Raw genomic sequence first — 27,014 nt, forward strand, 5'->3', positions numbered from 1 at the left:
AGAAGAGAAGAGAGAAGAGAGAAGAGAGAAGAGAGAGAAGAGAAGAGAGAAGAGAAAGAGAGAAGAGAGAGAGAGAAAGAGAGAGAGAGAGAGAGAGAGAGAGAGAGAGAGAGAGGAGAGAGAGAGAGAGAGAGAGAGAGGGGGGGGGGGGGTTACAGGTGTGGGCAGGCACTCTGTCACCGTGGTGGGCTTGATCAGGTATCCTTTACACAGCGTAGCATGTGATAAAGTGGTTGAAATCCTTGACCAGGTGCTTTCTCGGCGAGGTCATCTTGGACGCAGAGCAGGAGTGTTGATGGTGGGAAGTGTTGTGTATTTGGGGGAAAGGAATGATGGCAGATGGGGGCTGGAGGTCAGAGTTCAACAGGACTTTCTGAAATGCTCCACACTTCTGGGTTTTCCCCTTCAGTCGCTTCATCTTAATTCAGGCTTCCCTCCAGGGAAATATCAAATGTGCTGCATTTTCATCTCTGGTGCTGTGGGTGTCCTGTGAAATGAAAGTAGAAAACAGCGTCATTTGGGTATTTCCAGGTTACTATGCTTGGATATTTGAAACTGTGTTACCACAGCAAATGCAAATTGCAGAAGTTGTATTATATTCATGAAATAGAATACATTTGACGCAAAACAAATAATGGATAAGCTACAGGCAGTGCTTGACTTGGACAGGAGCTAACCGGAGCTAAGTACTGCACCTCAAATGTTCTACTGCTTGAGCTCATGTTCCTCTTATAGAATTTTATATCTCAAAAGTATTGTGGAGCTCCTGCACCTAAATATGAGCAGTGCCGGCACCAAACGAGTTACCGAACCTATTTCATTACAAGTCAAGCACTGGCTACAGGTGCATGTAACGTTTCACCTTTATGCCCCGCCCCCTTTATGCTTTTTTAAAACCGAAAAGCAACTTTAGTTCCTTCCAAAGATTGTTATGACATAAGTGTATAACCCTTCATTGTCACAGTAATAAATTGAAATAGTATTTTAATCCAAATTTGGAAAAAAGGCTACTTTGGTTAGCCCACTCAAACGGAACGACATAGAAAATGAGACCTATGCTTTCGCTATTAGCTAGCTATGGTCATTATGGCAGTGGGCATGATCCCAGAGTTCATATACCAGCCTTGAACATGACTAGCATAAGTAACCCTATGACTAGTATAGTTCCTGAGAAGAAATGCATATGATATTTTGTCACAATTTGATTGCTGAAAAATCCTCAATTGGCAGTAAGGAAATAACATCGAGGACGGTTCCCTTTACAGTGACAAAATTGGGGCTTATGTCCCTCATCATCACCAAGGAAACCATACGCGTCATTCTGTCAACCACGGTATTGCGGCGAATTACATTATGGTGAGTTTATCAATACCCTGAAAAACTGACTTAAGATCCAGCCTGTGGGACAGTACAAAGATAATTCAATCACTAAGAATAAAAATAAACTAGCGCCAGCGGGCACACATTGACTATGACCAAAAAGCACATGTCTAGAACTTGATAGCCCGTATGACACATGATCGGCATTCCAACCCACCCCAAACTTAGCTAATCACAGACCTACGGAAAAAAGATACGCACAAGCATCGTTTTCTCGGCTTCTGAGTCGCGAGTAGTAAACGCATCTCTTACATTCCAGTTCAAGGCTCCATGGTCGAGATGGTGTGATCTTATCGCGACAATTCTATCTATATACGCTGTATGATGTGGGCGCCGATGTTACATTAATGTAAGGCTAGCACTGAATACGGAACTGGTTTCAGAATAGATGATAGGAAAGGAGCGGAGGAGGATCCAGCGCTTGTTTACGCATTGCTCGCTTTAATTCATTCACGGGCAGATACACTCTGATTGGACACAAACTAGGGCGCAGCCTTCAATTACCAACTACTCTAGTCCAGTAACGGGTAGTCTAATATAATATGATAAACACAAGGCTCCTGAACCTGTTCATCAACTTGAGGCAGGGCATGGTATTGATTGATGGACCCGTGGACCTATAGATCTGAAGTAGCCTGGGCTACCTAGCCTATAAGCATTAAAACAGTATTCACCAAGACATATAAAAGATATTGCCTACATATCCACTTGTCTTCATATCTTCATATAGTGTTAGTGTGATAAGTATCCTGATATCACCATGTTATTACATCGTTTTCAGTCCACTAGATATAAAAATAGGACTGGCCAATATCCAGTTATTCAACATAATGTAAAAATAACATAGAGTTTGCTATATTTTCAGGAGTAACTCTTATTCCTAGTGAATTCATTTTTGTAGGTATCAATAAATAGGTTGATATGTGTCAGCCACCTTTCAGCCCTTTATGAAAATAAGAATTTGTTCTTAACTAACTTGTCTAGTTAAATAAAGGTCAAATAAAAAAATGTCTTTAATTGAAAAGACATGCCCACCATTCTGTCTGGGGTGTGTTAGGCTACATGTGGGCGGATCATGCCTTCATAAGGAACCCAAAACAACTGCTGAGGTTGGAAACAGATATAATTAACTCTCTAGCAGCTGTGGCTAAGGGCACATTTGATATACTAGAACTCACTTTCTTTATCTTTAACCTATTCTCAACCGGCTGATAGTGCGTGTTTTGACAATGGACTTAGAAGTGGATATGAAAAAAAATCTTCATTTGAACTTGGTCAACTCCCCAGCCTTCTGCATCATTAAACATTATTTGTATCCTTTTGGGTTGCTGCAGTTCAGTGTTGTGGCACTCTAACTTTGCCCACTCAGAGGGCTGTTAAAAAAAACTATTGAATCCATTTTAGAATAAAGTTGTAACATAACAAAATTTTGGGGAAAAAAATCAAGGGGTCTGAATACTTTCCGAATGCACCGTCTTGAAAAAAAGTATTTTATCTGTAATGTATTTTTCGTTATGTGACGGAGCCCAGTAAGACTAGCTGTTGCCATTGGCGTCAGCTAATGGGCATCCTAATAAAGTCAACAACAACAAATAAACAATCCTCACATACATACATCTGCTGTCTTAATCAACCAATAGTATGTCAGAACAACATGTCACATGTTCTTTCAATAGCCAGCACACCGCCACATACACTTTTGTTTCCATTAAAGTCCATTTAGGGACGAGTGTTGAAAATGTGAGCTAGAAACATATAGTGGAATGCATTGGACGATTGTTTGTTAAATGTGTCAAAGTGGTTATACTTGTCCCATATAAAGTAAACTAATGTATAGCTGTTTAATTGCATTCTGACTACTGTATTTTTTAAATTTAACTAGGCAAGTCAGTTAAGAACAAATTCTTATTTACAATGACAGCCTGCACCGGCCAAACCCTAACCCGGATGACACTGGGCCAATTGTGTGCCGCCCTATGGGACTCCCAATCACGTCCGGTTGTGATACAGCCTGGAATCGATTCTGGGTATGTAGTGAAGCCTCTAGCACTGAGATACAGTGCCTTAGACCGCTGCGCCACTCTGGAGGTTAAAATGAAATAGTGTAGACTAATATCAAAGACATGTTTTGCTGGGGATCTCTGAAATATACTGAAATACACAGGGAAAGCAATCATTAAACAGCCAAACCATACTGTGCTAAGCAGCTGCTGATATTTTTCATTAGGGCTAAGGTTCAATCTGACTTCTATGACAGTAAAGAAGTGACTTTGGCTTCAAACAAACTGGACCCAAACTGCTCATCCTGTGTGGAGGATATTTGTTGTCATGGTGACTGAACCCACTGATCACTTGAGATGTGTCATTCCTGGAAGTGAGCTTTTGCATCTGCCGTTCTCTTCCAATAAAACATTCAGTTCAGATGGAGAGGGCAGAAATGGAGAAGGAGACCATGTAATATGATATGTAAATCATGCAGGATGACACAGAGGAGATGGACAGAGCGCGCTCTTGACATTCATAGCACTGTGACTGTGCAAGGCCATTGTGTAAAACAACAAATAACACAACCAACTGATTCTGTGAGCTCTAAATCCCAGCCACCTTTTAGTGGTGCCATAGATGCCATTTGACATTTTATTCAATGTACGTACTACACCAAAATAAACAAGAATTTCTAGTAGGGGATGTTAGGTGTAATGTATATCTAATAGAATACACAAATATGCCTGGATATACTATAACCTATGCAATAGTGAAATTGTGTTTTTCTGGTACAGACTACATTACATGATGTCATGATGAACGTGGCACCTGAGAGAGAGAGAAAGAGAGAAGGGGGGTGGTCTTACAGGTGTGCAGGCACTCTGTCACTGTGGTGGGCTTGATCAGGTATCCTTTACACACGTAGCATGTGATAAAGTGGTTGAAATCCTTGACCAGGTGCTTTCTCGGCGAGGTCATCTTGGACCAGAGCAGGAGTGTTGATGGATGGGAGTGTTGTGTATTTGGGGGAAAGGAATGATGGCAGATGGGGGCTGGAGGTCAGAGTTCACAGGACTTTCTGAAATGCTCCACACTTCTGGGTTTTCCCCTTCAGTCGCTTCATCTTAATTCAGGCTTCCCCTCCAGGGAAATATCAAATGTGCTGCATTTTCATCTCTGGTGYTGTGGGTGTCTGTGAATGAAAGTAGAAAACAGCGTCATTTGGGTATTTCCCAGGTTACATGCTTGATATTTGAAAATGTGTTACCACAAATGCAAATTGCAAAGTTGTATTATTTCATGAAATAGAATACATTTGACCAAAACAAATATGGATAAGCTACAGGCAGTGCTTGACTTGGACAGGAGCTAACCGGAGCTAAGTACCTGCACCTCAAATGTTCTACTGCTTGAGCTCATGTTCCTCTTATAGAATATTATCTCAAAAGTATTGTGGAGCTCCTGCACCTAAATATGAACAGTGCCGGCACCCAAAACGAGTACCGACACCTATTTCATTACAAGTCAAGCACTGGCTACAGGTGCATGTAACGTTTCACCTTTATGCCCCGCCCCCTTTATGCTTTTTTAAAACCGAAAGCAACTTTAGTTCCTTCCAAAGATTGTTATGACATAAGTGTATAACCCCTTCATTGTCACAGTAATATAATTGAAATAGTATTTTCAAATCCAAAGTTTGGAAAAAGGCTACTTTGGTTAGCCCACTCAAACGGAACGACATAGAAAATCGAGACCTATGCTTTCGCTATTAGCTAGCTATGGTCATTATGCAGTGGCATGATCCCAGAGTTCAATACCAGCCTTGACACTGACTAGCATAAGTAAACCTATGACTAGTATATTCTGAGAAGAAATGCCATATGATATATTTGTCACAAATTTGATTGCTGAAAAATCCTCAATTGGCAGTAAGGAAATACATCGAGGACGGTCCCCTTTACAGTGACAAAATTGGGGCTTATGTCCCTCATCATCACCAGGAAACCATACGCGTCATTCTGTCAACCACGGTATTGCGCGAATTACATTATGGTGAGTTTATCATACCCTGAAAAACTGACTTAAGATCCAGCCTGTGGGGACAGTACAAAGATAATTCAATCACTAAGATAATAAATAAACTAGCGCCACGGCACACATTTGACTATGACCAAAAAGCACATGTCTAGAACTTGATAGCCCGTATGACACATGATCGCATTCCCAACCCACCCCAAACTTTACTATCACAGCACCTACGGAAAAAAGATACGCACAAGCATCGTTTTCTCGGCTTCTGAGTAGCGAGTAGTAAACGCATCTCTTACATTCCAGTTCAAGGCTCCATGGTCGAGATGGTGTGATCTTATCCGACAATTCTATCTATATACGCTGTATGATGTGGGCGCCGATGTTACATTAATGTAGGCTAGCACTGAATACGGAACTGGTTTCAGAATAGATGATAGGAAAGGAGCGGAGGAGGATCCAGCGCTTGTTTACGCATTGCTGCTTTATTCATTCCACGGCAGATACACTCTGATTGGACACAAACTAGGGCGCAGCCTTCAATTACCAACTACTCTAGTCCAGTAACGGGTAGTCTATATAATATGATAAACACAAGGCTCCTGAAACCTGTTCATCAACTGAGCAGAGGCATGGTATTGATTGATGGACCCGTGGACCTATAGATCTGAAGTAGCCTGGGCTACCTAGCCTATAAGCATTAAAACAGTATTCACCAACATATAAAACAGATTTAGCCTACATATCCACTTGTCTTCATATCTTCATATAGTGTTAGTGTGATAAGTATCCTGATATCACCATGTTATTACATCGTTTTAGTCCACTAGATATAAAATAGGACTGGCCAATATCCAGTTATTCAACATATGTAAAAATAACATAGAGTTTGCTATATTTCAGGAGTAACTCTTATTCCTAGTGAATTCATTTTTGTAGGTATCAATAAATAGGTTGATATGTGTCAGCCACCTTTCAGCCCTTTATGAAAATAAGAATTTGTTCTTAACTAACTTGTCTAGTTAAATAAAGGTCAAATAAAAAAATGTCTTAATTGAAAAGACATGCCCACCATTCTGTCTAGGGGTGTGTTAGGCTACATGTGGGCGGATCATGCCTTCATAAGGAACCCAAAACAACTGCTGAGGTTGGAAACAGATATAATTACTCTCTAGCAGCTGTGCTAAGGGCACATTTGATATACTAGAACTCACATTTCTTTATCCCTTTAACCCTATTCTCAACCGGCTGATAGTGCGTGTTTTGACAATGGACTTAGAAGTGGATATGAAAAAAAATCTTCATTTGAACTTGGTCAACTCCCCCAGCCTTCCTGCATCAATTAACATTATTTGTATCCTTTTGGGTTGCTGCAGTTCAGTGTTGTGGCACTCTAACTTTGCCCACTCAGAGGGCTGTAAGAAAACTCAAAATCAGTCACCAAAGATATGGGATAAAAGGCAGGAATGCAGTTGGTGAGGTATTAACATGACACCATTCCTGTTAGTAGAGACCTTGAATAGTAGGAATATGCAAATAAATAGCTAAAATGTAAACAGATGAAAAAGCAAGAATTTTGGAAAGATGTGCTCCATCAGGCGGTTGATATGTCAGCAAAAAGTATGGTGGACTAAGAATAGGGTAAATTAGTTTTTTTATTAAAAATAGTTATTTTGATTGAATTGTTGACAACCCACTTTATTAGGCAACATACATTGGTTAAACCACATTTCATGAACCATAGGCTCAATTAATCAATATTCAGACTTAAGGTTGCCTATAATAGTAAGAAAAACTGCACTGTCATATATTATCTCAGAATGTAGTCTGAACATGTAGTAGGACAAATGGTGGAAGAACCTGGATCATTTGAAATGTAAGAAAACCATTTTGAGGTACATTGCACTCTACACCACCTGAAAATGCATTAATTTCAATTTAATTTAATATTACCATTCATTTGTTAACGTTTGACATTAGTCCCCATTTAACAATGCTAACCTGTAAAAGCCATTGAAGCAGACCTAAAGTAATTTTCCTAATATTGTTGAGATAAGTGAAATGCTGTAAATTATACAACAGGTGGTTTGGAATTCCCATTGTTATAGCYTATCCTACCAATATTATACTAGACAACCTAGGCCTACATATGGCCAGTACATTAATAGAAAGTGCCATTGTTTACATCGTTAACTTGCAACGCCCTACTACTACTAGGCTACTACTTTCACAGATCCACTGCCCAGCCACGCAATTTAAAAACTTGTTATCGGAAAAGTTTCTGGTTCGAATCCCCGAGCCGACTAGGCGAAAAATCTGTCGATGTGCCCTTGAGCACTTAACCTTATTTTCTCCTGTAAGTCACTCTAGATAAGAGTGTCTGCTAAATGACTAACATTTTAATGTGTAGGGTGTCTATGGAAAGCCACTGGTGCGCTGCGGGTGTGTAAGGCAGTGGCGGTCGGTGCCGTTTAATAGGGAGGATGATAATTTTTTTTCATGAGCATGGCCTTATTTCTATTACAGCATATTGGATGACTGGCATTCATATTCACTCAGTTCAATGTAACAGAGATAGGTTTAGGCTACTACATGATACTCAAATATTCCCTATACCCATCATGAGGTTGCTACAACCTAGCCTATGATCGGAGGTTTACAACACAGGTCGAAGAGAAACATTTGAGGTGACAGACAGCGACACTTTCCATATCGCCTTGCACACTCTTGCATTCATCTAGCTGATCCAGAGTGTAATCTTTAGTCCAACAGTTGCAAACAAGAGTTTCTATTGGACAAATTCAGACATGTTTGTCCCGGTTCATTCAATTTGCTTCCGTTTTTCAACAAAATCGGCAAAATAAATACAGCCCTGATCACACGTAAACACAGTTCACTTTCATAGCAGCCACATTGTATTCCTTCTCGCATTTATGCGCTCTCCTCCTCTCACCTTTTCCCTTCGCTTGTGGACTTCAATGCACAACACATCAGCTGTATATGACCAGGTCGGAACAACCTTTACAAGCCAAACCATATCATAACCGCTACACACAGCCTACATCGTTGTCACCATATTACCTAAAGTAACATCATAGGCAACATAGCTAATATAACTAACTTCTTAGTAAAACCGCTACAATCATGCAGTAACGTTACAGTGTACATTCAATAAGCAGTTTAGCACTTACAACGGCGAGCCCAAGTGGCAATACATTTGTAAAACCAAAAGCTTACCTTGACTCGGAAGAGTTCCAGTGTTGTGTTGGATAGTCATTGCCAGCTAGCTAACAAATCATCCCTCTGTTTGAGCAGGGTGGTTGAGTAGGCTAAACTAGCTAGCTGCATTTGCTAGCTAAGTAAGTGAAATTGAAAGTGAAAAAAATTATGAAATCTCTCTCGCTGTCGCTCTCTTGCTTCTCTTTCATTTTGGAAGAAATTAATTTGCTCAAAACTGTTCAACTATTGTCTCTCTCTCTCTTTGAGTCAATTACTCACCACATGTTATACACTGCAGTGCTAGCTAGCTATAGCTTATGATTTCAATACAGATCCTTTCATTGGGTGGTTTCGCTGGGGCCTGCTGCTGTGTCCAGCGAGCCACTCTCTCTCTCCTTTCCCCGGGGGGGAGAAATAAAAGTGTTCTGATTGTATAATTTTTTTTTATCCAATTGCTGGGAAAACACAGCTATCCTGTTGTCACAAATGGAGAGAAGATGTTCTCAGCTTTCTGTAGGTATACCTTGTTTCATTCTGTTGAGACATTTTCATTGACTAAATTATGTTTGATCTGTCTTTTCAATTGTGTGCTCCGTATTTAATTTAAGATAGGTTATAAGTAGCTTTCTGTAGGTATACCTTGTTTCATTCTGTTGAGACATTTTCGTTGGCCAAATTAAGTTCCAACTGTAATGTTGTGTTTGCTGCAATATTCTACCCGTATTTTCCTTAATAAAGTTTAGAAACTTTTGTGAAGGTTTGGTGTGGTGTGGTTATTAGCCTATTCTACTTCAGGCCTATGGTATGAAGGCAGTGCACCCTCCAAATGACTCTGACAGTTGAACTTGTGGTGTGGAAGAATGTTTTAGGGCTACCAGAGTTACTCCTATAATCTAACAATATAATGCTTATCTTTGTAAAAAATATTCTAATAGAAAATTTACGAAGTAGCCTCCTTCTGTCCGCCTATATCTGTATAGCAGACGCAGTAGCCTATCTGACCAGGATAAATAAATGAATGTTGGTGTCGTAGCATGCCGCCGGCATATCTCTATCTCTCTCTCTCTGGGGCAAGGCCTTAACTTCTCTTCCTTTATTTTATAAAACAATATATTAATACAGTAGACGCTTAAGCCAGTCTAAGCATGAAATGCATTTAGTGCTCGAATCTCTGACAGCTGAACCGTGAGGTGGACAATTATTGTTTTAGGAAAGTAAAAACCAATAAAACCATAGGCTATGAAGTTGTGCATACGCTACAGATCAAAACACAAGGAATAGTGTTTTTGTAATTAGTTATAGGCTGTTTTTAAGGACACGGCTAAACGTGCCTCTTCTGACAAAGGTAAGAAACAATCTAGCTGGTTGAGTTTTATCAAAATCTTGCTTTAGTGTGAAGGGCACTGTCAAATCAAATACAATCAAATCTAATGTTATTTGTCACATGCGCCAAATACAACAGGTGGAGACCTTACAGTGAAATGCTTACTTACAAGCCCTTAACCAACAATGCAGTTTTAAGAAAATCCGCCAAAAAGTAAGAGATAAGAATAACAAATAATTAAAGAGCAGCATTAAATAACAGTAGCAGGGTTATATACAGGGGGTACCGGTACAGAGTCAATGTGTCAATGTGGGGGGCACCGGTGTCGAGGTAATTGAGCTAATTATGTACACGTACAGTTGTAGTCGGAAGTTTACGTACACCTTAGCCAAATACATTTAAACTCAGTTTACCACAATTCCTGACATTTAATCCTAGTAAAAATTCCCTGTCTTATGTCAGTTAGGATCACCACTTTATTTTAAGAATGTGAAATGACAAAATAATGGTAGAGAGAATGATTTATTTCAGCTTGTATTTCTTTCATCACATTCCCAGTGGGTCAGAAGTTTACATACCCTCAATTAGAATTTGGTAGCATTGCCTTTAAATTGTTTAACTTGGGTCAAACGTTTCGGGTAGCCTTCCACAAGCTTCCCACAATAAGTTGGGAGAATTTTGGACCATTCCTCCTGGCTAATTGGCATCATTTGAGTCAATTGGAGGTGTACCTGTGGATGTATTTCAAGGCCTACCTTCAAACTCAGTGCCTCTTTGCTTGAGATCATGGGAAAATCAAAAGTTATCAGCCAAGATCTCAGAAAAAACATTGTAGACCTCCACAAGTCTGGTTCATCCTTGGGAGCAATTTCCAAACGCCTGAAGGTACCACGTTCATCTGTACAAACAATAATACGCAAGTATAAACACCATGAGAACATGCAGCCGTCATACCGCTCAGGTAGGAGACGCGTTCTGTCTCAGAGATGAACATACTTTGGAGAGAAAAGTGCAAATCAATCCCAGAACAACAGCAAAGGACCTTGTGAAGATGCTGGAGGAAACAGGTACAAAAGTATCTATATCTACAGTAAAAACGAGTCCTATATCGACATAACCTGAAAGGCCGCTCAGCAAGGAAGAAGCCACTGCTCCAAAACCGCCATAAAAAAAGCCAGACTACGGTTTGCAACAGCACATGGGGACAAAGATTGTACTTTTTGGAGAAATGTCCTCTGGTCTGATGAAACAAAAATAGAACTGTTCAGCCATAATGGCATCGTTATGTTTGGAGGAAAATTGGGGATGCTTGCAAGGCAAAGAACACCATCCCAACCGTGAAGAATGGGGGTGGCAGCATCATGTTGTGGGGGTGCTTTGCTGCAGGAGGGACTGGTGCACTTCACAAAATAGATGGCATCACGAGGCAGGAAAATTATGTGGATATATTGAAGCAACATCTCAAGACATCAGTCAGGAAGTTAAAGCTTGGTCGCAAATGGGTCTTCCAAATAGACAATGACCCCAAGCATACTTCCAAAGTTGTGGCAAAATGGCTTAAGGACAACAAAGTCAAGGTATTGGAGTGGCCATCACAAAGCCCTGACCTCAATCCTATAGAAAATATGTGGGCAGAACTGAAAAAGCGTGTGTGAGCAAGGAGACCTACAAACCTGACTCAGTTCCACCAGCTCTGTCAGGAGGAATGGGCCAAAATTCACCCAACTTATTGTGGGAAGCTTGTGGAAGGCTACCCGAAACGTTTGACCTAAGTTAAACAATTTAAAGGCAATGCTACCAAATACTAATTGAGTGTATGTAAACTTCTGACCCACTGGGAATGTGATGAAAGAAATACAAGCTGAAATATATCATTCTCTCTACTATTATTCTGACATTTCACATTCTTAAAATAAAGTGGTGATACTACAGATAGGGAATCTTTACTTGGATTAAATGTCAGGAATTGTGGAAAACTGAGTTTAAATGTATTTGGCTAAGGTGTATGTAAACTTCTGACTTCAACTGTATGTAAACTTCCGACTTCAACTGTAGGTAGAGTTATTAAAGTGACTATGCATAGATTATAACAGAGAGTAGCAGCAGCGTTGGGGGTGGGGGGGTGGGGGGGCAATGCAAGTAGTCTAGGTAGCCATTTGATTAGCTGTTCAGGAGTCTTATGGCTTGGGGGTAGAAGCTGGTCCTGGATGGCAGGAAGCTTGGCACCAGTGAAGGAAGGCAGGAAGCTTGGCGGATGGCAGGAAGCTTGGCGCCACTACCCTCTAGTGCCTTGCGGTCGGAGGCTGAGCAGTTGCCATACCGGGCAGTGATGCAACCCGTCAGGATGCTCTTGATGGTGCAGCTGTAGAACCTTTTGAGGATCTGAGGACCCACCCATGCCAAATCTTTTCAGTCTCCTGAGGAGGAATAGGTTTTGTCGTGCCCTCTTCACAACTGTCTTGGTGTGCTTGAACCATGTTAGTTTGTTGGTGATGTGCACCCCAAGGAACTTGAAGCTCTCAACCTGCTCCACTACAGCCCCATCGATGAGAATGGGGACGTGCTCGGTCCTCCTTTTCCTGTAGTCCACAATCATCTCCTTTGTCTTGATTATGTTGAGGGAGAGGTTGTTATCCTTGCACCACACGGTCAGGTCTCTGACCTCCTCCCTATTGGCTGTCTCATCCTTGTCGGTGATCAGGCCTACCACCTACAGATTTTGTTTTAAAAATATTTTTTTTCATGAGTCCTCGTGATAGTCTGAGAGGAGGAAAGATGTGCAAGGAGGTAGAACTTGACCCCTGACCAGCACATCATTCAGTAGCACTGGTCTCTGACCTTTGACTTTTTATGTCCACTGTTTYATTTATGGTTCTATTGTACTATACAACACTCCTGATCCAAAAGTATGCCAACCATGCCAGAGATAGGATTGCCACTTCACCTAGATTTGAAAGAACATTACCTCATGATAAATGTCTGGACAATGTGGGACTTTTCATTTCTGAAAACCCAGATGAAAACCTTTTTCAATGGAGATTCTCTATTTGAAGTGCTTGTTAGTCCACGTCGAGTAGGCTTCATCTAGGTCTAGGAAACAAGGCCTGTACATTCTAAATCCCATTATCACTATGATGTACCTGTTTAAGCTGGAAGACAGAGCACTGTTATCTTTTATTTAAAAACAACGAAACTTTTAGAATGATTAAATTCCCTAAAGAGGGGAAGATTTTACAGCTGCACAATTTTTTTACTATAAATTATTTTTGCTGCAGTCTCAGAGCAAGAGACCTAACTAACCTGGATAAATAAAGGTTGAAGAAAGAAAATTTGCTTTTTTACAGCTTTCTTACCTTTATGTCATCATGAGAGGCTGGATCGGGGTTTTCGTTTCTGTTCGACTGCTTGCTCGTATTCTATTCATGCTGTGGCTCATGAATTTTACAACTTGACAACATGAAAATATGTTATTCACTTGTATGTTGTTCTGAAACTGTATCTCAGTCCTTGTGTACATAGATGTCCTGTCGTCCTTTTATGTTGATAGCTCACACTGTTAATTTCTTCAGCTCCCTTCAGATTCAATTCCTCAAAGATACGTTTCTTCAAGTCCATTTTTGCTGTAACAAAAACACTATGTCACTGTATTTAAAAAGTGAATAAAATATTCAAAAATAAAAATGATTGAAGGTAGTGTGAGAAATGCTAAAAATAGAACAACATGCCTCATAAAATGTTATCCTTTGATGGACCCCGGTATGAACTAAGCTGAGGATGGAGGTAAACAGGAGTGACGTATATCACGGTTGTTCTAGCGTTAGAGATACAGTGATGAGGGTGGGATGTGATTGGGTGGAGGTAGCAGACAAGTTGTAAAGCAGTGTTTTAAAGAGGGCCAACCTCCCTGCAGGAGTAAGATATTGACCTGAGCACAAGAGATCATACCCCCCTCACCTGTAAATATTGGGAGGAACTGAGAAACTACAATCAGGTAGAGACCCTGGTAGGGACGACTAGAGGCCATGGATCCTGCCACTGCAGACAATGTAAATATACTGTATTCATATATCCTCATATATGCTGTTGAATAATCAAACAACTTTGACAACAATGATGTGCAATGTTGGTGATGATACAATGATAAATGATGTAAAGGTGCTCAACAGTAGCTATGCAGGGTTTGGTATACACATGTATTTGGCCACCTAAGACTATCTACTGTATTCCAACTTTAATCAAAGATTGATACTGATAATATCCATGGTACTCATTGAAAGCATGTTGAACTTTAACCTTTTGGATGTTTTAATATTTGCTTTTTAGTGTTTGTTGGTCTTTGTTTTTTTCTAGCTTGGTGAAATATTATGGTAAAAGCAGCAATCAGGCTGGTTCCACCAGGCTAGTTTTTTTCATCATCACGTGTGCAATTAAACTACAAAATAGTGCAGATATTTCTTAAGTTCCATTTGTTTTGAAATAATGTGCTTTGTGAAACAAGCAGGAGTTTGAAAAAATATATATTTCCACTCTCTGAACATTTATGGAATGGATGTTTTATTTATTAATTGAAACCATTATCATGATTATTATAATAGTAATCCAATTGGTTCATCTTCTACAGTATATTACATTTTTGCATTGTGAAGTATGGTAAGTTTAATGATCAGAGAGCAATTGAGGTGCAACCATGGATGCTGTGTAAACACGTGCAGTTAAATAATGCTATTATATCAACAGGATAGACTACTCAATTTCCAACCAATGTGAATCAACAGACACTTTTTTTCTCTCATCATTTTCACAATAATTATGATTCACTATGATTTTTATCATAAAAATGTTCCCAATTATAGAATCTCACTTCTGTGAAAAGTGAAATAATTATACGCCTACTGCACCAAGTTTAAGGAAATAAAATGTAGTGTATTTTTGGGAGCTGGCAAATAAAAATAAAAAAGTGATAAAGATCTGGTCCGTCCTTCTAAATGAATGTGATACGTAAGTGGAATGGTATGGCCTTTCCAGACATCGTCAAGGTCCTAATAAAGTAAGCTCTTCGATGTCAGGGCGAGAGACAACATATCAATATAGGTGTAATGGTTACATCTTAATGTCCTGTGTCATTGAAATATTACTTATATAGTCAAGACATGCCCGAATACTGCGCCACTCACATTGCTAAAGATAGCATTTAGGGTGTYATTTACCAATTGGACATGGAAATATGGTGATTTGTCCTTTGTAACTATAAAAAAAATTGCTGTTTCATTTGTTCATTTTGAGCTCTATAGCTTAGTGTGTACTCTTTAAAAAACAACAGCTGTCAAACATGTGAATCGTTAGAAAGATTATTTATCACCGGCTCCATTAAAAATGGTGTCAGGTAGTAATGGTTTTATTGCCCAATGTCAGCAATGCAGAGACAGAAACCGAAGAAGATGAAAACAAGACATAAAATGCAATCAGTCAGTACCCCCACTGAGGCACGAACAACCACTTATATCAGACGGTACATCATTTGTCCCGGGTAGTAGAATACAGAACACAAGTCAATGTTTTGTATAGATAGACATTTGGATGCTGTAAGACTACTAAGTCATCTCTTCCTGTCCTGTCCCGTCTGTGTCGCAGTTGAGGAATGTAGTTATGTTCTATGTGGCAGAGGCTACAGGGCCCGGGGCCAGCTGTTGGTGAGAAGTGTAGGAGAGGGGAGTGGAGGGCCATTACATGGCTGGAGCCTTTGGTCATCGTGCATGGCGGCATGGAGTCATAGAGTTAGTGCCACTCAGATTTCACCTACTGACTGACTGGAGGCGATGGCAGCCAAATGCATCTCACTCCCATGGATTTCTCAGCTCACCCCTTCCTTCTCCCAATCTTGCCAGCCGGGCCGTGACAGGAAACCTTGCCCTGTGGCGGGGGCAGGCGAGTCACCCAGGCTAGAACATGATCTCATTCCTTGCCGGCTCCAAACACATATAAAATGTTGAACTGAGGCCTGCAACCGTAGAGCACAGACAGTTGACACTGGTCATTGACTGGAGATTTGAGCTGCCACATATACTTGACAAATTATGATGGGTATTCTACGAGTACAAGAGCTGGTAGGTCTTTATCTTTATCTCTTTATCAAAATCTAGAGGCTTTCATAGTGGATTCCAGAGAATAACCACAGTTGCAAAGAATATAGGGTTGAAATGAGGATTTCAGGTGTTGGACTATGTTCACGGCTTTCATGATGCTTAGCTGCAACCTCAACAAACCTTTGAGATGAATATGAATTTCTACAGCAACAGTTTGAGAATAATTATCACACTAAGACTGAAATTCTCCTTACACCCACTGCTGCTTGTCTTGCACTTACTCCTTTTTTAATTTAAAATATTTAACTAGGCAAGTCAGTTAAGAACAAATTCTTATTTACAATGACGGCCTAGGAACAGTGGGTTAACTGCCTTGTTCAGAATGACAGATTTTTTCCTTGTCAGCTCGGGGATTCGATCTAGCAACTTTTCGGTTACTGGTCCAACGCTCTAACCACTAGGCTACCTGCTGCCCTTCTATCACAGACGCCAATGGGCATGGGGGCACAGGTCAAACAGAATTGTCTCAGTTGCTCACATATTCCTAATAGTCTTGTTTTTCTTATTCAAGGTTTCTGGCAAAGAATCCGGAGATGTGCAGTATTCAGAGGGAGAATACGAGACATCCATCAACCAGGAGAAACAAGAGGACCTGAGATCTCACAAGGACAGCCTGGCTGACACCGATGCCCCCGTGAATTTAAATGTAAGTCAAATACTCTCTTAGCCTCCTTAGTACAATGCCACCAAACCTGTTAAGTGGTTCAGACCTAATGATTATGTGTTGAATAGACAGACATAAGGTTTTGCAGTTTGAATCTTGGTTGGGCAACTGTCTGAATTTGCTGTAGTAGCTATGACTCTAACTTCAAATAAATCGGAAATCAAAAAGTGTAATCATAGAGATCATGGCACCAAGTGTTAAATCCTCAACTGGGAAGCCGCTTTGTAGAAGTGCAAGATGTATAATATCTCTTTATTTGAAATGTTTGGTTGGCAGGTAGACAAATTTGACCATCTGTGGTTAGAGACAATTGATGACCTCCAGATTATGCTGCAACTGAGGAAGTCGAGAAAGAGAGCAAGAAGAGTACAAGTTTGCAAGCCACCACCCGCACCCGAGACTGTGGTAAGACAGGCCTACTAGCTGAGTAGGGTGATAAGGTATCTAAATTGAGACATAGGAATAGAGGCAATTTACTTCAAGATTTGACCCTTCATAAGACAAATAATTACTAAGTAACTGCTATGTTCAGCTAAATCACCGTCTCTCTTTCCAGCCTTACTATGTGGATGAGGTGGACTTTTTCAAGGCCTGCGAAGAGAACAAACTGCCATTGATCGAGAGGTATCTGGAAAAATCAGGAGACGTCAATGCTTGTGACAATGTGAGTGTTTAGATAATACGAACCAACCAGAAGTTTGCCAACGCACCTCAGCTGTGTCATCACGTGTAGTGTGTGTTGTAATGCAATGTGTCCTGCTTCCTATGCCTTTACAGTTCAGACGTACAGGCCTGCACAGAGCTTGCACACAGGGACATGTGGATGTTGTGAAGAGGCTACTGGAGGCTGGAGCTTTAATTGAGAACAAAGACAAGGTACTTTAAATAGAAGAACTCCAAATAACTGCAGGTCCACGGGAGCCAAGCTCTTGGCAATATATTGCACAGTCTTTGATCCTATACTGTAAAATCATTTGGAGTGTTGATGAGAAAGGAGCAGATAAAAACAAGGGATTGCTTGTCTATCTTTAGCTGGATACCACTGCTGTCCATTGTGCCTGCCGGGGAGGAAGCATGCTTGTGTTAGAAGTGCTGCTCAACCACGATGGCAGCTTCTCTGCCAGGGATAAGGTAAGCCTACAGAACACTCAGCTAGCAATCTGGACACGGATCTGAGAATATGTTCAATGTGATTTATCCTTAAATGTTTCTGTGTCCCTAAGCTACGCAGCACTCCCCTTCACGTTGCAGTGAGAACCGGACACTATGAATGCGCTGAACATCTCGTCCACTGTGGAGCGGACATCAATGCCAAAGACAGAGTGAGCTATTCTCATTCAGTATAGGAATTCATTTTTATTTTACCTTTATTTAACTAGGCAATTCAGTTAAGAACACATTTTTATTTCAACCTTTGCTCTGATATACAGTATAAACACCTTAAGATCTCATCAGAAATATGAAACACCAATGGTTCTTTAAGTAGGAGAGGTTTTATTTTCACACAGGAAGGAGATACCCCCATGCACGATGCAGTAAGACTGAACAGATTCAAAATCATCCAACTACTTCTGCTTCATGGAGCCAATCCAAAACTCAAGAATTGCGTAAGTTCTTGACTAACATGGCCAGCAAACTTGTTACCTCAATCTATCATAGTATAGAATGTGGTATTTTGTTTGAATAACACAATGATTTAAAAATGACTTATTTGCTCGTAAGGCTTACATGTATCATGTATTCAGAGAATCAAACTAGTGATAGCAAAGGTGACAGGATTGATACATAACCACAGTGCCATCTTGTGGTGATACATAAGATTGCATCCGAGTACAGATTTTTTTTATTTAACTAGGCAAGTCAGTTAAGAACAAATTCTTATTTACAATGACGGCCTATCCCAGCCAACGCTGGGCCAATTGTGCGCCGCCCTACAGGACTCCAAATCACGGCCGGATGTGATGCAGCCTGGATTCAAACCAGGGACTGCAGTGACGCCTCTCGCACTGAGATGCAGTGCCTTAGACCGCTGCGCCACTCAAGAGCAGAATAAATAAGGCCCTTCACATTTTAGTCATCTAGCAGAAGCTCTTATCCAGAGTGACTTAGGAAAACATACTATTGAAATATTTAATATATCTTTGCTTTTCTTCAACACAGGAGGGAAAGTCACCATTGGATAGCACACTGGAGTGGCAGAGTGGGGCTAAATCCATTCTCAGCAACTTCAAGGATGATGCAAAAACTCCAGTCAAGTAAAGTCCAGTTCAATTCAATTGCATTTTACACAGGTCTCAAACTCAGAATAAGTAGATAAAAGCAAATGCTAACCCAGTTCCTTTGTGGAGAGACTAACTTTGACAACCACTCTGTTGATTATGGCGATACAGCTTCCAAGGTTTCATTAACCGGAGGCTGACTTCAAGACCGAAAGTCATTTCTTGCGAACTAGCAGAAGTTTGGGCTGAAAAATTGAAGTAACTTAGCATTTGCTTCTAAGGATGTTTGTTTCTTTATAGGCAGCTTATTAGAGGTCTGAGATGCTCAAGAAGGTTGAAAAGGTTGACAAATAACTATATGGGAAAAGAGAAAGTTTGGAAATTGTAGTTGTGACTTGACTTATGACATCAGCATGACTATAATATGCATTCAGTTACGTACTAAATTGTAGTTTAATTGTTGGAAAAAATATTTTGAATCAATACATTCTTCATTTCTCTTTAATATAAAATGAGAGTGAGTTGATGGCTTCAAACTGATTTTGTGCTAGTCAGTGAGAACACAGGATTTTAAAATGCTTGTGTCATTCTTATGCACTTCCTGAAGTAATTTTAATTGTTCTACTACATGTTTACCTTTAGCATTTTGCTTGTTATTTCACATTACGTTATGAAATAAACAGAATTGCCGTTGTCATCCGAATTTGTTTGCTTTGTCTAAAAGGAACAAGCGTCATCATTGTTGCTAATACATGACTATACAACCACTGAGCAGTTACTAGAAAACAGTCACATTTCCACAAATAAGGATATTCATAAAAGTACATTTACATAAACACATTCTCTATCCAGAAAGAAAACGTATCACAATTCAAACAAGTGATTACTTTCTACTGCGCCATCTCAATCTTAGCCCTCTTTGATGCGGGAACATCCTCTTTCTCCCATCTCTCAGTCAAAGGCTGCTCATTCTTCATAGAGTGTACTATCCCCAAGGCAGTCTTTCTCATTTCTGTAATGACAACACTGTATATGAATTGATTTTCTTGTGCCACAAACACAGCTTTGAGAATGATAGACAAGTAATACGTGTAGTTCAATGACACCGTGTTACATGATAATAACACTCACATTCCACGGATGGGCTACTCTCACCTGGCCTTTTAACCAAGTGTACACACCTGCCTGGAATATAACATTTTACACAATGTGTTCAACTGCTCGAGCAATGTGTAAACAGCAGCCTATTCACCTCCATGTAAGTGGACAGCTCGACAGTTGGTTGAGATCGCAGCTTTGCTATCTTCTTCTGACAGGCCAAACAGTAGACCCCTGGACACCATTCAGGATAATAGCAGTGACACAGGTTGGCCTCATCACACCTGCATATAGTCTGTCTGTAATACTGTACCGTATTTAGTTACATACATCAAGTACTGTACTGGGTAGGTAATGTTTTAAGAAAGGATACAAATTGGCAATGTCATAGGGTCCTCTCAACTCAAGGGGCTGATTGAACAAAACACACATTTACAGTGGTATGGTTAATTTCAGTAAAATGTTAATATCAGTATGTTCAATGCTCATGGTATGAATGGTATCTAAGTGGGTAATATACCTTTTCTGCCCCACTGGTCACAATTACGTTCTGTTAAAAAAAAAAAACATTGCTGTTACACAGACTGTGTGAAAATGGCAGGTTGATTGACAGGTGAAGTGAAGTTGAACCACGTTGGGTCTATTTACCTTGCCTTTGCACGCCTCCATGAGATTTAGAGCATTTGCGATGGTGTGTCTTCTCATGGTGGAGTCTCGGATTGCAGGTGTGTAACTTACCTCAAAAAACACACCCCTTTCAATTGCCTGAAACAAGCACAACTTGCATTACCATCTGTATATTACTTGGAAATGACCAAGCAATTGCTTCATTCAAATACACAGAGAGCAATGGTCTCACCCCATTGACTGAAGATCTTTTGAAAAAAAAGGGCTGTTTTTCTGTCGCTGCTACACAGATGATGTCAATAGTAAATTCCATGCAGGCTGCCTATTGAAACAAAGAGAAGACCGACACCAGCAGAATGTCGTCCATACATTGCCAGTGTAGTCAACAATAATACAGTACATATTGTTGAGGTTGGTGAACAAAAGTACTTACATGAAACAACTTCTCCGTTTTAGGATAGGCAGCCACTAAGTCATAGGCTTTGTACTCTCTTAATGGTTTCTGGGAAAGGATAAACTACATTAGTGCCATTTGACAAATTATGCAGTATGAATACTGTCAGCAAATGTTCAAACTTCTACTGTATATTGGACTTACAAAGTGTGCTGCCCTTGAGGCCACAACTGTCAGTCGGTTCAACACCTTGATTGGTCTGGATTTACCCTGTACAAAATCAGGGGGACACAGTGCCTTCAGAAAAGTATTCATACCCCTTGACTTATTCCAGTGTATTATAGTCTGAAATCAAAATTGTTTCAATATTTTTTTTCTCTCTCTCATCCATCTACACACAATAGCAGCCCATAATAACAAGGTGAAAACATGTTTATAGAAATTTTTGCAAACGTATTGAAAATGAAATATCTCACTTACAAAAGTATNAATTGATTTAATTGTCATTTTTTTGTCAACGATCTACACGAAATACTCTAATGTTAAAGTGGAAGAAAAAACCCAGAATATATCTTGATTACAGTATTCAAGTATTCAGAATATATCCAGAATATATCTTGATTACAGTATTCATGTATTCAATCCCCTGAGTCAATACATGTTAGAATCACCTTTGGCAGTGATTACAGATGTGAGTCTTTCTGGGTAAGTCTCTAAGAGCTTTGCACACCTGGATTGTACAATATTTGCACATTATTCTTTTAAAAATTCTTCAAGCTCTGTCAAGTTGGTTGTTGATCATTGCTAGACAGCCATTTTCAAGTCTTGCCATAGATTTTCAAGACGATTTCAGTCAAAACTGTAACTAGGCCACTCAGGAACATTCAAAGTCGTCTTGATAAGAAACTCCAGTGTCTATTTGGCCTTGTGTTTACAGTTATTGTCCTGCTGAAAGGTGAATTTGTCCCCAAGAGTCTGTTGGAAAGCAGATAATTAGGTTATCCTTTAAGATTTTGCATGTGCTTCGCTATATTCCATTTATTTTTAATCGAGAAACACTCCCTAGTCCTTGCCGATGACAAGCATACCCATACCATGATGCAGCCACCATCATGCTTGAAAATATGAAGTGGTACTCAGTGATGTGTTGTTTGCACCAAACATAACGTGTTATATTCAGGACATAAAGTACATTTCTTGCAGTTTTACTTTAGTGCCTTATTGCAAATAGGATGCATGTTTTGTAATATTTGTGTTCCTTCTTTTCACTCTGTCATTTAGGTTAGTATTGTGGCGTTACTACAATGTTGATCCATCCTCAGTTTTCTCCGATCACAGCCATTAAACTCAAACGGTGTTAAAGTCACCGTTGGCCTCATGGTGAAATCTCTGAGAGGTTGCTTCCTCTCCGGCAACTGAGTTAGGAAGGATGCCTGTATCTTGTMGTGACTGGGTGATTGATACACCAACCAAAATGTAATAGTAACTTCACCGTGCTCAACAGGATATTCAATGTCAGACCCATTTACCAATAGGTGCCCTTCTTTGCAAAGCATTAAAAAAGCCTCCCTGGTCTTAGTGGTTGAATCTGTTTGAAATTGTCTGCTCGACTGAGGAACTTTACAGATAAATGTGTGGGGTACAGAGATGAGGTAGTCATTCAAAAATCATGTTAAACAATATTATTGCAACTTGTGAATTGTTAAGCAAATGTTCACTCCTGAACTTATTTAGGCTTGCCATAACAAAAGGGTTGAATACTCAAGACATTTCCACTTTTCATGTTCTTTTTGTACAAATTTTGAAAAACAAATTCACTTTGACATTATGAGGTACTGTGTGTAGGCCAGTGACATCTTTTTAACCCATTTTAAATTCAAGCAGCAAAACAACAAAATATGTAAAAAGTCAAAGGGTGTGAATACTTTCTGAAAGCACTGTAATTATCCCAAGGCATGGAGAAATGGGATAGCTAGCTTCAAGAATATTACATAATGTAGCAACATTACTACTACACCACATTACCTGCACTATGGGAAATGTATCAAACAGCTCGGAGACACACTTCGGTTTGCCAATTTCCTGTAAACATACGCAAAGAAAAAGGGTGAAATTTCACTCAAAGGGATATATACAAGGAAAGCCCTCAACTTCATGATGAGCCATAACAGGGTACAATCAGTAGCCTACCTGCTTATTTTGTTCCAAATCAACCACATAATTGATGGCAACTGTGGAGTATCCAACTGAGACATGAAAATAGCAATGGATTAGTACAAATGAATCAAGACATAGTTCAGCTAACTCCTGTCCATCGCGCAACAGCTGTTGTCAGTAATTCCATTGACCCGCCCTTGAAGGTAGCAACGAAAGACGATTTAAATATCTTTGAAGTTTGTGCTAGCTAAACATTTTTGCAAATGTAACAAGATAAAATATAGTTACGATGAGCTGCTGTTTCAATAACACTCTGAAGTCGCTTCTTGTCGGTTGTGTAGCTAATATTGAAGTCCATGAACACAGCCATGCTTCCACGTGAGTTGACCCGAAATGCCTTATGGGACAAAAAGGTTTTTTTCTCGCATCTTGTTGTTGGATACAACAAGGCAAGCTCTCTGATTGGTTCAGTTGTGTATCAGATTATAGTTTAAATGAACTTGAAAAAATTGACTTTGAATCCAATACATTTCAAAATTCTCTTTAATATAAAATAATATTTCACAAAACAATCTACAAATATGGAGTATGTATCCATAAAAGGCTAATTACATACACATTCTCTTTCCATAAATAAACAGTTTCAAAATCAAAACAAGCCACCACTTTACACAGTCTCAATCTTAGCCCTCTTTGACGGTGGAACATGCTCTTCCTCCTGTCTCTCAGTCAACGGCTGGTCTTTCTTCATAGTGTGTACGATACCCAAGGCAGTCTTTCTTGTTTCTGTAATGACAACATGGAACATAAATTGGTTCTCTTGTGCCACCCACAAATATTGATTTGAGACTGATACCCAAGTAATAAATGTAGTTAAATGACACATTGTGTTACAATTGTGTTATAATCACAACATTCAGATTCCATGGATGGGCTACTAACTTGCCCTTTAAACCAAGTGAAGATAGGGCGGCAGGTAGCCTAGTGGTTAGAGCGGTGGGCCAGTAACCGAAAGGTTGCTGGATCGACTCCCCGAGCTGACAAGGTAAAAATCTGTAGTTCTGCCCCTGAACAAGACAGTTAACCCACTTTTCCCCAGGTAGGCAGTCATTGTAAATAAGAATTGGTTCTTAACTGACTTGCCTAGTTAAATAAAAAAGATACGTGGCATGACACAATGTATTCAATTGATCGACAAATGCGTTAAAAAATGCGGCCTATTTACCTCCATGTAAGTGGACAGCTCGACAGTTGGTTGAGATAGCAGCTTTGCCATCTCCTTCTGACAGCCCAAACAGTAGGCCTCTGGACACCATTCAGGATAATAGCAGTAACACAGGTTAACCTCATCACACCTACGTATAGTATGTACCATATTCTAGCAGTCTACATCAAGTAGGTAGGTAATGTTTTATGAAAGGATACAAGTTGGCAATGTCGTAGGGTCCTCTCAACTCAAGGGGCTGAATGAGAGAAAAAACAGGTTCAAGGTTCATTGCAGAAAGATATTAACATGATTGGTATCTAAGAGGGTAAGACAATATCTAATTTCTACCTTACCTTTTCTGCCCCACTGGTCACAATTACATTCTGTTTGAAAAAAAGAAACATTGCTGTTACACGCACGGTTTGAAAATGGTAGGTGGATTAATAGGTAAAAAATAAACCATGAGGGGTTGATATACCTTCCCTTTGCACGTCTCCATGAGACTGATGGCATTTGCGATGGTGTATCTTCTCATGGTGGAGTCTCGAATAGCAGGTGTGTAGCTTATCTCAAAGAACACACCTCTTTCAATTGCCTTACACAAGCACAAGTAATATCACTTTTACTACATAAAAAGCATTCAGTCCAACCAAAAGAAACAGGTCGTAGGCAAGTCTCCAAATCACTACAAAGTTGTTAATTCAAATACTGAGAGGTATTGATACGTACCCCATTTACTGGAGATCTCTTGAAAAAGAAGGGCTGTTTTTCAGTCACTGCTACACAGATGATGTCAACATCAAATGTCATGCAGGCTGCCTATTGAAACAAGTAGAAGGCCAACATTAGCAGAAGGTCATCCTATTCTCAACATACATTGTCAGTAGTGGATGGTAAAACACAGTGATAATGATCCTGAACAAAAGTACTAACATGAAACAACTTCTCTGTTTTAGGATAGACAGCCACTAAGTCATAGGCTTTGTACTCTGCATTTGGTCTCTGGAAAGGGATAGATGTAGTTATTTGAGAAATTATGCAATATGAATACTGTCAACAAATGCTCAAACTTCTACAGTATATCGGACTCACAAAGTGTGATGGGTCTGAGGCCACAACTGTCAATCGGTTTAACACCTTGATTGGTCTGGATTTACCCTGTGCAAAAGGAAGGGGATATTACCTATTATTCCGATTTCCAATGCATGGAGAAATGGGATAGGTAGCATCATCGATAAGTATTCCATTATGTATCAACATTATTATGCCACATTACCTGCACTATGGGAAATGTATCAAACAGCTCTAAAACACATTTCGGTTTGCCAATTTCCTGTAAACATAAGCAAACAAACGTTAACAAGGGTGAGGAATAGTTCTCTTGACTTCATGAGTCATAAACTGGGAACACTGAGGAGCTTACCTGTTTCTTTTGTTGCAAATCAACCACATAATTGATGGCAACTGTAGAATATCCAACTGAAACATGAAAACATTAGTTACTTGATAAGCACATCAATCAAGATATATTGTAGCTTGCTCTGGTCCTGCTACATATATGGCTGCCTAGGCTAGAAGTTAGCAAAGACGATTCAGCGAATCTGAAGTTAGGGCTACAGTAGCTAAACAGTTTTCAAATATAAACAAGATTAAACAGTTATTTACGATGAGCTGTTAGCCAGTTAGCCAAATTGAGAGCCATGGTCTTCTTTATGAGGTTAGTGGAAGCTAGCTAAACAGTTTTGCAAATGTGAACAAGATAAACATAGTTACGGTGTGCTGCTGTTTCAATAACACTCTGAAGTCGTTTCTTGTCGGTTGTGTAGGTAATATTCAAGTCCATGAACACAGCCATGTTTCCATGTGTAAAATGTTAAACTTGCATGTGGACGGTGTGCGTTAACAGAATGCCTTATGGGACATGTTGTAGCCAACAACCGTATGCGGACTACAAGTTCTCTGATTGGTCCATTTTGAAAATTAGACCGCGACCAACTTGTTCAAAAATCGAATGGAGAGGACTGTAGCTAGCTACATCAATGTGTCCATGAATAAAAACACACAAACGTGAGTTATTACAGTAGTTAATCGATTTTAATCAGATTACGAAAGATAGATGCATACCTTTTTTTACTCTGTCTGTGCCAACGTGTTTGCTCTTCTCTCTTTCCAGCAAGACACAACGGTAACATAACAGCTAGCCTTGCCTTGGCTAATTTATTGTAGGCTAGCTAAATAGTATAGGACTTCATCATAAACAATGTGAAATGTCTCTTTTTATAGAGTGATGGATACGTGTTTGGACAAGAAACCAGAGAGAGTGGGGCCTATAGTTGTTGAGGATTTGAGAAAGGACTTGTTTGCTGATTTTTCTGCAATTGCATCTGCTCTGCCACAGGTTTGATTTTGTACTGTACAGTATTGGAATTTTTCTTGATGCGACAAGCTAACGTTAGCTAACTAGGGGCTTATGTTATCAGATGTTTTAATATCATCTATATAGCTAGCAACCTTTTGGTAATTACGTAATAAAAATAAAAAAACACAATACCCCAAGCAATTCTGTAT

The 27,014-nt window shown here is 39.8% G+C and overlaps 5 protein-coding genes across 11 annotated transcripts in view; 2 read left to right on the top strand and 3 right to left on the bottom strand.

Annotated features, from left to right (window-relative positions):
• The window catches only part of LOC111967776 (polycomb group RING finger protein 5-B), a 26,180-nt gene extending 20,284 nt beyond the window's left edge, over nucleotides 1-5,896 (bottom strand). The window contains exons 1-2 of one of the 3 annotated variants that reach the window (XM_023993122.2): nucleotides 5,694-5,896; nucleotides 4,233-4,558 (exon numbers count right to left, since the gene is read on the bottom strand). In XM_023993122.2, the coding sequence (XP_023848890.1) occupies nucleotides 4,233-4,344 (112 nt within the window). In that variant the 5' untranslated portion in view covers nucleotides 4,345-4,558; nucleotides 5,694-5,896. Of the gene's footprint in view, nucleotides 1-4,232; nucleotides 4,559-5,642 lie in introns of all 3 variants that reach the window. The other 2 variants (XM_023993120.2, XM_023993121.2) reach the window with 2 other exon arrangements.
• Nucleotides 5,897-15,910: 10,014 nt separating this feature from the next.
• Nucleotides 15,911-19,660, top strand: LOC111967771 (ankyrin repeat domain-containing protein 1-like). Its single transcript, XM_023993112.3, has 9 exons — nucleotides 15,911-16,041; nucleotides 16,592-16,726; nucleotides 17,021-17,149; nucleotides 17,301-17,408; nucleotides 17,522-17,620; nucleotides 17,777-17,875; nucleotides 17,968-18,066; nucleotides 18,253-18,351; nucleotides 18,905-19,660. The coding sequence occupies exons 1-9, from the start codon at nucleotides 16,012-16,014 to the stop codon at nucleotides 19,001-19,003; spliced, it is 897 nt and encodes a 298-aa protein (XP_023848880.1). The 5' UTR covers nucleotides 15,911-16,011; the 3' UTR covers nucleotides 19,004-19,660.
• Nucleotides 19,449-23,652, bottom strand: LOC111967772 (ribonuclease P protein subunit p30). Its single transcript, XM_023993114.2, has 11 exons — nucleotides 23,528-23,652; nucleotides 23,273-23,328; nucleotides 23,108-23,164; nucleotides 21,287-21,352; nucleotides 21,122-21,190; nucleotides 20,921-21,010; nucleotides 20,710-20,826; nucleotides 20,582-20,611; nucleotides 20,435-20,472; nucleotides 20,216-20,295; nucleotides 19,449-19,975 (listed from the first exon to the last, which is right to left on the bottom strand). Exons 1-11 carry the CDS (start codon nucleotides 23,607-23,609, stop codon nucleotides 19,854-19,856), a joined length of 807 nt encoding a protein of 268 aa, XP_023848882.1. The 5' UTR covers nucleotides 23,610-23,652; the 3' UTR covers nucleotides 19,449-19,853.
• Nucleotides 23,653-23,764: 112 nt separating this feature from the next.
• Nucleotides 23,765-26,360, bottom strand: LOC111967773 (ribonuclease P protein subunit p30). Of its 2 annotated transcripts, XM_023993115.2 has the most exons (11): nucleotides 26,220-26,359; nucleotides 25,870-25,925; nucleotides 25,723-25,779; nucleotides 25,539-25,604; nucleotides 25,380-25,448; nucleotides 25,176-25,265; nucleotides 24,925-25,041; nucleotides 24,800-24,829; nucleotides 24,665-24,702; nucleotides 24,465-24,544; nucleotides 23,765-24,025 (listed from the first exon to the last, which is right to left on the bottom strand). In XM_023993115.2, the coding sequence occupies exons 1-11, from the start codon at nucleotides 26,299-26,301 to the stop codon at nucleotides 23,907-23,909; spliced, it is 804 nt and encodes a 267-aa protein (XP_023848883.1). In that variant the 5' UTR covers nucleotides 26,302-26,359; the 3' UTR covers nucleotides 23,765-23,906. The 2 variants fall into 2 exon arrangements, with proteins under 2 accessions (XP_023848883.1, XP_023848884.1); XM_023993116.2 differs by lacking the exon at nucleotides 25,380-25,448 and having other exon boundaries at nucleotides 26,220-26,360.
• Nucleotides 26,361-26,409: 49 nt separating this feature from the next.
• Nucleotides 26,410-27,014, top strand: part of LOC111967755 (kinesin-like protein KIF20B) — a 28,640-nt gene continuing 28,035 nt past the window's right edge. For 3 of the 4 annotated variants that reach the window (XM_023993084.3, XM_023993087.3, XM_023993088.3), the window contains exons 1-2: nucleotides 26,410-26,513; nucleotides 26,730-26,844. In XM_023993084.3, coding sequence (XP_023848852.1) covers nucleotides 26,458-26,513; nucleotides 26,730-26,844 — 171 coding nt within the window. In that variant the 5' untranslated portion in view covers nucleotides 26,410-26,457. Of the gene's footprint in view, nucleotides 26,514-26,540; nucleotides 26,632-26,729; nucleotides 26,845-27,014 lie in introns of those variants that run through there. The other variant, XM_023993085.3, reaches the window with a different exon arrangement.

Source organism: Salvelinus sp. IW2-2015, linkage group LG8 (assembly GCF_002910315.2).
Source record: "Salvelinus sp. IW2-2015 linkage group LG8, ASM291031v2, whole genome shotgun sequence".
Classification (NCBI taxonomy): domain Eukaryota; kingdom Metazoa; phylum Chordata; class Actinopteri; order Salmoniformes; family Salmonidae; genus Salvelinus; species Salvelinus sp. IW2-2015.